This window comes from Protopterus annectens, chromosome 1.part1 (genome assembly GCF_019279795.1).
Source record: "Protopterus annectens isolate FY-2018-M chromosome 1.part1, PAN1.0, whole genome shotgun sequence".
Classification (NCBI taxonomy): Eukaryota; Metazoa; Chordata; order Ceratodontiformes; family Protopteridae; genus Protopterus; species Protopterus annectens.
Window position 1 is genome coordinate 807,874,921 of NC_056726.1, and position 13,028 is coordinate 807,887,948.

At 39.0% G+C, this 13,028-nt stretch overlaps 1 protein-coding gene across 2 annotated transcripts in view; it reads right to left on the reverse strand.

The window, feature by feature from the left end:
• Positions 1 to 225: 225 nt before the first annotated feature.
• The window catches only part of LOC122807274 (uncharacterized protein ZSWIM9-like), a 410,955-nt gene continuing 398,152 nt past the window's right edge, over positions 226 to 13,028 (reverse strand). For both annotated transcript variants that reach the window (XM_044078391.1, XM_044078382.1), the window contains exon 4: positions 226 to 3,963. In XM_044078391.1, the coding sequence (XP_043934326.1) occupies positions 2,592 to 3,963 (1,372 nt within the window). In that variant the 3' untranslated portion in view covers positions 226 to 2,591. The remainder of the gene's footprint in view (positions 3,964 to 13,028) is intronic.

The following is a 13,028-nucleotide window of genomic DNA, read 5'->3' on the forward strand; positions in this document are numbered from 1 at the left end:
ATCATGTATTAACTGGTAGCAGTAGTACACATTATGAAAGTGCAGGCCTTGTGCACTATATAAAAACTAGTGGCAGCAGGTGGGATTATACACTTGTTCATCACAGATGCAACAAGCATCACATTTTCCAGGGTGCATGCTCAGGAAGTAGTACAGAATGTAAAACATAGACTTCAGCGTGTTAGCCCTATGAAATGGTCTACAGACTAATTTTATATAAAGCAGTAAAGAAATAATATAGGATTTATTACAATGACAAGGAAACAGTACAAATAATAATACATATGATCAGTCAGTGGTGACATACTGCCTCATGACAGGCAGATTACATTATTCTCAAGGCGGTGTGAAGCACTCAAATACATCATTTATCATATACATATTGTTGAACAGCTGCATTATATAAACCAAGGTTTGTGATGGGGCTGCGCCTGATTCACTTACCCCTAGGCTGAAATATTCCAGAATGCAGACACTCTGACTCAATAACCATCTGCATACCATAGTTGCTAGTGAAGGAGCAAAAATGTGAATAGCAACAAAAGATAAATAAATCACTGCATATTATCCATTTTATGATAAATGGATCCAAATTCTTAACCCTGCTAAACAAAGTAAAAATGTTGATGTCAATCAAATTTTGCTCAGAATAACCATATACCAGCATGACTGAAATATAAAGATAAAAAAGGCAGCATTTATAACAAACAATGATCTGCATGACATGCTGATGAAAATTATACCAGCTGGAAAAAAACTGTCATCTTTCTGTTTAAAGGAGATCTGGACTAGGAAATATAACTGGATCACTGCATTCCGATTTTACTGATAATAACAATAAGGAGATGAGGCACTGTGCAACAATGACTCTTTTCTGTACAACTGAGACTCCTTCAACGAGTTGCCCAGCCATCTAGACAGTGTCCTGTATTCATAAAAATTGCATTACATCCTATTTTACTTTCTGGCATCTGCCTCTGGTGCTTTTTACCAGTCCTCATCTGACTCTTACAGAACCAGGAAAAGGAAAGGTATATCTGCAGAGCTGAGGAAAGTGAGGGAAAATAGTACCACAGGCAGAGACAGAGAGAGAGAAAAGAGATATCAGTTTTCTAAAGGGGAAAATGAACTTGGACACATATTCCAGTGCATGTGACTGCTTCAGCATCTGCACACTCCATTACACAGTTACATGCTCAGGTATGAGAATCTCAATCTGCAGTTGCTAACAGACTGCCTTAGCTGCAGCAACCCCCAATCTAGCTAAGGCCAAGGATACTGTATAGTCTTAAAATATGCATAAAATTCACCACAAAAGCAAAACTTAAACAGTTCATTTTCAGCTTCATGTTACAGTCCATTTCAAGCCAAACATTCTTACTATTAGATGGAAATGATTTACTAACTAGCATTCTACACTAGCTTCCATCTGGTCACATCATTAAAGGCAATAAAGTTATACAATGTGAAAAGGCAAGGTCATGATGATGCTGATGTTGATAAAGCAGAGAATGGAGTCCAGAAAAAATGAAATAATCCTTCTGTTATAGAGGTAGCAGTAAAGGCACATCTGGAATGCTTCACATAGTTCTAGAGAACATAAAGAAGAAGGGAAATTAGGCGGGCAGAAAGCATACAATGCAGAGTTAAGAAAATGGAGAAGGTCATTACAGATATTACACAGAGGAAAGGAAACTAAGCTGGCAGAAAGCATATGCTGCAGAGTTACCAAGACTGTGAAGGAAATGGAGTGACTAGGTTATAAGCAGACACAAAAAGTAGTACATACATATACTACAAGAAAATAAAGAAACGTGATCTGCACACATTGCTCTGAAAGCATATGAACAAGGTGGAGCTGATCAGGAAGGACACAGGAAAGAGGTATGGATAACAACTAGAAGTGGGATGGTTCAACAAAGATGAGAAATATTACTTAACAGGGAGAGCAGCAGGGGTCACAGAATGTTTCAACTGAGGCAGTGAAACACAACAAGTCATTCTAGGGGGTTTAAAGCTGCTTAGGACAGGGCACTGGAAGGATGAGGCAGGGGTAGAGAAACAGTGACTACAGAGAAATACTGCAACAGATGGATGAACTCTATCAGTCATAGGTCTTACATACGAGTACACGTATGTCCAAATATAATACCCTTAAGTTATAGCTTAACAGGTGTCAGGCTTACATTCAACACACTACTGATAGGCACTCTTCCATGAGATCACCAATGTGTAAACATTGGGATTTTTATGACTGTCTGTCAAAAAACACTCAATTTCACTTCTGAAGTCATTTAACTAATGGCAACACCTGGCTTGTTCAGTACAGAAGCTGCAGCTGGGAAGCTAAAATCTAGGTCACTACTGCACTGTTAAGTATATTTTCTGGATATGTTTTCCTTTTTGATAATCACTTTTTCAATGACAGAGTAATCTACAGGTGTCTTCTGGGGCTACTGGAAAAGTACATAAACCAGTCAGATTACAGAAAATAAGTATATCATATGCTCTCTGTATTTTACAATTTTTTCTTACTAAAATATTGCATGAGGATTTGAATGTGCTAAACTGAACACAAGGCTGTTAATGTGCTACAAAATAGCAGTACTTGTGCTTTTACATTTAGTGCTTATGTTGTTGCATGGGTCCGGAAAGCTGAACAGTGACTCTCCACTCCAAAGGCGAGCTGCAAATATATGGCGACAGTAAGAAAGTGTTAGAGCAAAGATAGTGCAACTACAGGACGTCTGTTCTTGATTTACTGTATAATCTGAGGTTCCATCACTAAGTAAAAAGCAGTCACTATGATTTCGGATCTTGAAGCACCCACTCTTAGCAGCACTTATCTCCTCATCAACTAGGTCAGCCAGTTCAACTGGGCAAATCTCATGATAGTGTTTAGAAACTTCTACTTCATCAAAGTCTACTGTCTCAGCCTTCTGAGTCTGAAGCTTGCAGATAATCTTGACATAATCAGCAAATTTCATTGTAGAATGAAGTTCAGATGCAAGCAGCTGCTGATGTGCACTTACAAGGTTCCTAAACACATTCCCCTTACTTGGTTCAAAGGCCCAGCTCTCTACCCACATCTCCTTATAGGGATGCCAGGTGCTTTTGAAGTACTGGACAAATCCCTTGCAGAACACAGTTTTCATCTTCCTCAGGCAATCAGCATATGAACTTGGTGACGAGGAGTTAGCGAGATTGCAAAGCAAGTCCCAAATATTGTCATGAAAAAAGCCTTCCATCTCAATAGCTTTGTTATACAAAGTCTCTAAAACCCATGTCCGACAAAACTGAATTTGAGCTTTAGGAAGTAAATCCCTAATAACATCTAGCTCCTCTGAGTAATTTTCTATTATCAGACAATTAACCTGATACTTGATCTCTGGCACACTCTGGACCAGTGATACAAGAATAAAGCGGAAAATATTAGGTGTATCTTTCTTTGCAATGCAACACACACATTCCCGGCCTCTGCCATTGGCATCTTCACAAAGCATAGTATAAAAATCAAATTCATCACTCATATGGGTAATTTTGCTCAAGTAAAGCACACGGGAGAACTTGAGGCACAGGTTTTTCATATTTGAGGTAATAAGAATAGCATACTTCATAATGCAATGGTTCTCCACAAAGGCCAGTTTGACCTTAGCGGCAGGATCTACAACAAACAGCTCTCCCAGTCTCTCTATAACATATCTCAGATCAGGATCTTGTTTTCTTAAGTAAACCTTCAACTTCCGTATATCTTGCACCCCTAGGAACTGCCTTTCCATCTTATTTGTCATTCGAATGACAAACAATGCGTCACCCAGGTATCTGCCTCTTCTGAAGCAGTTAGCAAACTCAATGGGGCAAAGCTTATGGTTGTGGACCAAAACTGCTTTTGTTACAACAAGTTTCTTCTCTTCTGTGTCCAGTTTCAGTATTATGTAAGCAGGACATCCAGATCGATAATCTCTATAAGAAAAAACAAGACTTAGTTAAAGCGATGCATGCATCTTCAAGTGAGCCAGTCATCCAGCCAGTCACTTACAATTTTGTTTTTCCTACTTTTATATATATCTATATATATATATATATATATATATATATATATATATATATATATATATATATATATATATATATATATATATATATATATAGATATATATATATATATATATTTGGCATTTTTAACTTATCAAAGCCATTCAAGCAGAGATTCAAGAAATCAACAAACAATACAAATCTTTTGCTGTACTAATGATCATAATGTAAAAACATCATGTAAATTACCAGTAATTTAGTCTATAACACACATACATACATATGTTGTGTGTGTGAGTGTGTGTGTATGTATACACACACACACACACACACACACACACAAAAAGTAATCTCTGTGGTATCCCCGAAGTCTCACACAACCCACTAAGCAAGTATAGTGGGTCCAAAAACAAATCAGTGTAAGAAACTTCTCTGTGTGGAAGATTTTCAGTCTTTATATCTCTTGTTAATCACGGTATATTAACCAGATCAGACAATAGTAGTAGAAGTAGCGAACATAAACCCGTCTTAAGTAAAAAAAATAATAAAAAATATATAATTTGCAATATTGTACAGAATTACTAAGTATTCGAAAGTATTCCAAGCAAGGCAGGCAGTCTATTTCCAGTCGAAAATCCTTTATTAAGTACACAGACAAACAATCCAAGTAAAACAAAAATAGAGTAATAGTTTCCTCACAAGTTTTCTAAATATATATATATATATATATATATATATATATATATATATACACACACATACTTTTAATCAGGTAAGGGAGTGGTTTATTGTGCTGTAAAACAAAGTGTTATTGGTACACATGTTAAATTCACATCCCTTCCCCCATCAGTGTGACATTCGAGCTGGTCCTGCCATACTTAGTGGTTGTCATAATAATATGACCCTTACGTCCTTTAAATAAAATTTACAATGATGTGGTATCTCTTATTTAACCAGATTATTAAGTAGATTATTAAGTCAGAGATTTCATCCAAGACAATATGCTACATGGCTGGAAATATATCAACCTTAGTCCATTTGGCAATCAAAAAATATATATAAATATATACATATACACTTTGCGTATAAAAAAATCAATTGTAAAAATCATATTCTCTTTTCATAACCTATTGTTAACAAAGATCGCTTTCGTCCTTCTAGACTTCTTCAGGTCTGTGTACAAGAACCCTAAAAACTATCTATAAAAATATTCTTGTGTAATTAGTTAGTATTGTTATTACACATCATTTTGAATAAAGTGGAAAAAAAGAGAACCAGGAAAAGAAAAAATAATAAGAAAAAAGGTATGATGATACACATACAATATATATGTCACACGTATGCTACCTACATAGGATGTACAGCCTAAAGGTGATATACATATGCAGATAATCAACTGAACTGACCCAGGAGGACCAAAACACCCCCTCCCCAGGGACAAAGTAGAAGGGTCTATATCAGAGCATCGAAGTTTTAAAACTTCAAATGTTCTAATATCGACCCGTTTTCAGCAAATGCTAAAAACAGCGAAGCTGCAGAACACCAAATTCTTTCCTAGGGAAAGAATTTGGTTGGCTGGTTCTGTGACGTCGCTATTTTCAGCGCTGCAGTGGAAATTTACGGTTTGGGTTCAGGTAAGTGTGCGATTGTGTGGTTGTCTGGATTAGGGCGCGGGTTAGGTGAGTTAGGGTTAGGGGCGGGTTAAGTGATTTAGGGTTAGGGCGCGGGTTAGGTGAGTGTGCGATAGTGAACGACCTTAGGGTTAGGACTTGGGTTAAGGTAAGTGGATAGATAGTAATGTATGTATAGTTTAGTGAAGGGTTAGTTGTAGGATTATAAGTGTGTGTGTGTGTATTGATGTTTGTTAGGTGTGCTTGTGTTGTGTGCATGTGTTTCGGAATAGCAAATTTTTTCCCAAGGAAAAAATTCGCTGTTTTGAATGTTCGATATTATGTGGTTTAGATATTTTAGGTTCGATGAAATAGCATTCGCTATTTTCATCTTTCGATAAAGTGATATAAACGCAAGTAGAACATGTACATTCAGAAGAAAAAAGGAAAAATAAATGAGAGCCCCACAGTCAGGGGGGAAACAAAGCACAAGGGCAGGAGCTATGAGGGGGACCAAATACTGCAACAATGAAGAGAAAGACATCTACTGTTACAGTACAATATTACAGAACTGTACTATGTCCTTCCATATCACTGCTGCAGTATTCTTCACAGAAGAGAGAGTACAACAGTTAAGTAGAAGACTGGGAAGAGGAAGGCACAGAAGAGACCTGTACAAAAAATCTGCCCTGGTCCTGGAAACAATATTCAATTCATAATGCTTAGTAAACGTATGAACAGAAGTCCAAGTAGCAACTCAAGGATGGAGTTGGTGTCCAAACCCTTGAAAAAGGCACCAAATGAAGCAACTGTCCTAGCAGAATGTACCTTTACAGACAGGGAAAGACATGTGCCATGAAAAGAATAACAAAAGGAAATGGTCTTAGAAATCCAGGAGGAGATGGTTTACTTGGAAACAGCTAAACATGAAGTCCTGGAATGAAAAGAAACAAACAGCTGCTCAGACTTGTGAATAGCCTTTGTTTTATCCATATAATATCTGAGCTGTCTATGCAGGTCAAAGGTGTGAAGAACCTTCTCACTGGCAGACAGCAGAAAAGGAAGAAAGTTGAGCAGACTGATTAAGGAACAACTCATCAACTACCTTTGGCATAAAGGAAGGATTAGCATGAAGAGATACCCTGCCTCTGTGAAAAAATTAAAAAAGGAAGAATGGCCATAACAGCCTGAAGTTCAGACACTCTCTTGGTAGAAATGAGCAAACAGCAAAACAATCTTCCAAGTACAAAGTTGCAAGGAAGCTGAACAAAATTTTCAAGTACAAAATTAAGGTCCCAAGGAGGAGGAATAGGCTTTCTTGGAAGGCTGACATGAAGGATGCCTTTAAGAAACTGCTTGACCTCAAATCAAGAGAACAAAAGAGGGTTCAATGGCAGACAAGCAGAGACTGCTGACAGGTGAGCTTTAACTGAAGAATATGACAACTTGGCATGCAGTAGATCATACAAATAAGAGAGAACCAAAGGAACCCCACCAAGAAGGGATCCTGATGGTGAGAGAGGCACCAAAGGAAAATCTTTTCCATTTAGACAGGTATGACTTTCCGGTAGTGGGTTTCCTGGCCTCCTGCAGAACCCAAAGCATGTCCTCAAAAAAGAGGTGCCTAAAAAGGGATCAAAACCCAATCACCCACAGTGTCAGCTAATGAGTGGACAAGTGAGAATGGATGAGTGACCCCTTGTCCTGTGTGAGGAGGTCCAACTGGTGAGGTAGCTTGTGGTGACTGCCACTGGCCAGATGCATCAAAAGGGGGAACCTGTGCTGTCTTGGCCAAAAGGGAGTCACTGGTAAGTATTTTGAGGAGTCCAGCTAAATCTTCTGCAGGACTCTTGGAAGTAGAGGAAAAGGATGGAAAGCAAAGAGAGACATCCCCTTCCAAGGGAAAGAAAAGGCATCCACCTTCCATGCTGGATGGCATGGCACTCTTAAACTCAAAAGAGGGAACTGCCTGCTCAGGCAGGAGGCAAAAAGATCTACCTGAGGAGTACCCTATCGAGGACCATGTCCAAAAACGCATCTCTGTGAAGCATCCTTTTGTGAGCTTGTGCACTGAACCCGCTCAGAGAGTCTGCCACTAGATTGTGCTCTGAAGGAATGTAAGCTGCCTGAAGAGTTATTTGATACCCGATAGCCAGATCCAATGCCTGTAGAGCTAATCTGCAATGGAGATAAGACCTTGTACCCCACTGCTTGTTGACACACCACATCACAGTGGTACTGACCATGAATATTTTTAGAGGGCCAGAGAGGAAAAGGAACCAAAGGCTTGCAGAGTCTGAATCAGAGTTTGCATCTCTTTTATGTCAATGTATTCTGACCTCTGATGAGGAGGCCAGAGACCCTGGACTTTCAGATGGTCACAAAAAGCATGCCACTCCAGATCTGTGGTATCTGTGGACAACTCCTAGGAAGGAACTGGAAGCACTCCACCCTAGATCTAAGGCATCAACAAACAGTTCCTGGGAAGGAATTGGAGCTTGAAAGGGTAGTCCTGGATTGAGCGAAAATTGCTGAATCCACCAATGTAGCTTGAGTTTGAGACAAGGAGACAAAGAAACAGGGAACTCCAGAGGGTGACAATGTTGAAGTCACACTGATTTGAGGTACTACTGGAGCTTCCACATAAGAAAGGGGTCTGAATGTGGAAATGATAAAATCAGCAAAAGGAGTCTGAATGTGGAAATGATAAAATCAGCAAAAGGAGAGAAGTATTGCTGGAACTGAATTCATCCTAAAGTCTTGCTGAGTACCTTCACGAGGTGGACCCTGTTTTTCATAAAATCTCACCAAGATGACACTGATATATAGACTGTATTTTATACAGCACACATCATGGGCAGAAGTAGGTTAAAAATAAAGAGAGCTGGGTGTACAAGACCCAGGATAAAAAAGTACCTAATCCTTGTATGGGCACTGGTAACAGGACTGAAAAAATGACAGTGTAGAATCCTCAAGTCATGGTAATATTCCTACAATGTCACTAGGCCAGGGGATGATGGTCCCCCTGCTGTAGAAGGAAGTAGTAGCCCAAAAAATCACAAAAACTGATAGGCCAAAAACAGCCATACAGACGATAGACTGGAATATTAAGGATAAGAAAGAAATTATGTATTATTACTATTATGCGAGAAGCCCAATAGAATTTCCAGACAAAAGATATACGAAAAGATTATTGTTTAACTGTAGCCTCCAAACAGGCTTCATGCCTCATGAATGCAGAAAGGTGACAGTCATCCCTCTACACAAAGGTGGGCCATTTACAGACCCTGGAAATTACAGACGCATAAGTCTCACTAGTTTTATATGTACAGCCATGGAAAGAATCATCACGGAGATGATCAATAGAGATATAGTAAACCTTCAGACACTGGACCCAGCCCAGTTTGGTTTCAAGGGCAGATCATGCCTACTCAACCTGGTGGACTTCTTTGAGATCATCACCAAAGCAATGGATGAGGGCAAAATCATTCACACTGCCTACCTTGACCTGGCCAAGGCATTTGGCACAATACCCCACTCAGGCATTGTTGACAAACTCAAGAGGTTAGGTACAAACCCATATGTCACGAAGTGGATAGCCAAGAGGCTCACATACAGGACCCAGAAAGTTAGAACTGGGGAGTCTACCTCTACAAAGAGGCCAGTCACAAATGGAGTCCCTCAGGGATCAGTCCTTGGACCACTCCTTTTTGGCATTTACTTCTCAGAAGTCAAGGCCAATGTCAGTGGTCTCTGGCTGGCTAAATTTGCAGATGATTGCAAATTAGGAGCTGTCACTGAATCTCACACCGACACAAATATTCACCAGGAGAGGCTGACACAGACAAACAACTGTTGTCGGAGCCATGGACTAAAACAAAATGCCAAGAAATGCATAATAGTATCCTTTGGGAAGTCATCCATCCCTGGTACCTACTATATTGACAACACACCCCCTTAGAGTTGACCCGGTAGTCAGGGACGTAGGGACACAAATAAATAGTAATCTAGCCTTTGTGCATCACATGTCTACAGAGGTGAGCAAATCATTCTATGTATGCGCAACTTATAAATAAAGGTATGGCATCTAAGTCCAAGGAAGTCATTGTTCCACTGTATTCAGCATTCATCAGACCTGTCATTGAATACAATGCCCCCTTTGGTATGTACCTAACCAGGCATATCCAACAACTGGAATGCCCACAGAGGTTCCTCACTAAAAGAATACATGGTGTAAGTAATATGTCCTATGCAGATAGCCTCAAGGCCCTATCCCTGTATTCTGTCTCCTACAGGCATTTGAGGGGAGATCTATGTCTGGCATACAGGGCATTGTCAAATCCTACTTTGATGGACCTTCTACATAGCCACAAAACAAACAGTACCAGAATTACCCATTCTAACGACTTAAACCTTGCCTGTGATATAAACAGGACCTGCTGGAGAGATAGGTATGTATCCCAGAGCCTACTCTGTCTATGGAACAGGCTCCCCATCCAAGTGAAGCAGAGCTCCTCCCTCACCCAATTCAAGTGAAAATTGGGACAACTGGATGGAAAACTGGAAATTCATCCCTGGTTTGGCACCTATGTCTCTAATGCAAACAGGTAGCCTGTAAATGGTTTGTCTCCCAGGCCCATGCTTAAACTTATCAAGGGTATAAGAACTTGTCAGAGATTTGGGATGCCTGGCTAGGCTTAAAAAGGCCTTTGTGGTCATTAGCCTAGTAAACACCTATGAACCTATTAAGAGAGAAATTAGGGAAAAAGAAATACTTCCACAAGAAAAACTGTCAGAAGCTTCAAATAAAAATTTGTGTGCATTAATATAATAGAAAAACACCATACAGACCAAGAAACCTTGTGCTGTTTGGAAAAAGAAGTGACTGAGGAAGTGCAAACATTAAAAAAAAAACAAAATTTAGAAATGCTCAAAGGGTATAAGAAAGAAATATGGATATGGGAAAGAAAGAGAGATCTGACATGGTGCAATATTTATGCAAAGGAGAAAAGCCAAATTAATCAACACAGAAAAGGCAGCCCCAAAGATATTCAAACAGAAATATAGGTACAGGGATCCGGATATGGAAAATTTCACAATAAAAAAATAGTAGTTCCTAGATTAGTTCACAGATTAGTAGAACAGAAGATTAGTCAAGTACAAGTTAATAAAATAGAAGGTGAAGTTATGGAATACAGAAAGCTGGAAAATAGAAGCTGAAGTTATGGAAAATTTATGAAGTGAAGGATTCAGTGTAGGAAGTCTAAAACAGGTCATATCACAGTATTTTGAAACAACTAGCCCCCAAAATAAGGAGAAACAAGAGGAACAGGAGACATCTGAAGAAGAAACATGGACAATGGAAAGAAAAAGAGATTTTATATGGTGCAATATTTATGCAAAGGAGAAAGCAAAACTAATCAATGCAAAAAGAGCAGCACCAAAGGTATTTGAAGAGAAATGCAGGCAAAGACATCCAGATATGGAAAATTTTACAAAACAGAAAATAAGAAAACAAACAGGAAAAGTGGATTAGTTTTGGAGAAGTTAAATAGAAACAGAAATTGAGGTTACGGATTATCTGCAAAGTAAAGGATTTAGTATAGAACATTTTGTTCAGGTAACAACACAGCAGGATAGAGCAATGGACATCCAAATTAAGGAGAAACTAGTGGAGCAGGAAGCATCTAATCAGTTGACATATGAAGATACTTTGGAGCTTCCCACAAGAAGCCATTACAAAGGTTCACTTGGAGCTATACAGCAAGGGAAAGAACAGGAAATGGTGGCAACTCTGACACAGACAATGCTGTGAAATAATAGGCTAGTGAGTTCCCATATGAAAGAGCAACAGATGACACAGGTTGAAAATGAAGAGAATGTGGCACAGGAAGCTCTGGAACATCCTATAGAATGTTTGGCATTTCCTGCGGGCAAGAATGTGCCCTCAGTTTAGCAGAAAATAATCTAGGAAATTAGCTACTTGACTTAATAAAGATGGACAGACATATTAAGATCAATGAACAAAATAGAATGCAGAAGGTCAATCAAACCCAAAAAGTCAGAAGTTTGATAAAACAAATGAATCAGTAATTAGGACTGTCAATAGAGATTCATGCAATATAACCGATGTAAACAGGATGCATTACTGTGTAGTCAAAATTAATAACAGATAAAATCCTACCACAAGAACACGGGATAGTAAGGGAAAGGACAGTGAGAAATTAAATGTCATCATGGAAGTATCAAACAGAGACAACTATAAAGCAATTAAGACAAGAAGTGGCACTGTTAGAAGAGAAGAGGGAACAGCTCATCAAAAATACTCAGAAAGACAGACTTGATAAAAGCAATGCACAGTTCTATAACGGATCAGGATTTATCATGCACTATCACAAATAATAAACTAAAAATATCAGCACAGGCAGAAAAAGTTAGAGATACACAGATAAATATAAAGGAAAAGTGCAAAATAAGCAATTTATTGATGCCCCAAAAAGTTCTATAGAGAATTGGGAAACAAGGTAAAAGGAATTGAAAGACCACCAAAAAAAGAAGAAACAGATGCATGTTGCAGAAGTATTTATAAAGATCCTGTGGAATATAACAAAGATGCGAAATGGATAGAAGAAATAAAAGAAAGAATAAGAAGTTCAAATGTAAAGGATATGAAATGGGATGAATTAACAGCCAGAGAGATTGAACCAAAGTTAAGAAAAGCCACTAACTGCAAAACCCCAGCCTCAGATGCAGTACCTAACTTCTGACTAAACCTATGAACATCTTTGCAAAAGATTTTGCCACGAGTAAGAAAAAGTTATGTACTCACCAAAACAGTCCATCTGTGTTGTTGATCTTTGTTCATTCTTGACAGTTGGGATTCGGTTCTGTACAGCTCGCGCCAGCCAAAAATTCTCGAGCCAAGTCTCTACCCGCAATGTCCCTGTGTATGTTATCTCAGATCAACTGTGGAAATTACAGCAAGATGAAGTATATATAATAAGTTAGAAGAAGCCATGTCCAAGGTAAATACACTAATGCCAGCCCAGGATAAGGGTACGAACCTCCAGGAAATCTCAAAGGGGGGGGAAAGGAGGGTGGGATGTCAAGAATGAATGAAGATTGACAACACAGATGGAATGTTATGGTGAGTACATAACTTCTTTATCTGATGTTGTCAATCTCCATTTATTCTTGACAGCTGGGCTGGCTGGCCTTATGGAAGGATATTCCTGAGAACCACAGAGCCAAAGGATGCTCTTCCCCTGGAGACCATATCCAATTTGTAATGAGTGATAAAGGTATGAGGCATTGCCCAAGTTGCGGCTGTACATATTTCATCCACAGAGGCCTTGGAATGAAAAACAGCTGAAGTGGCAATAG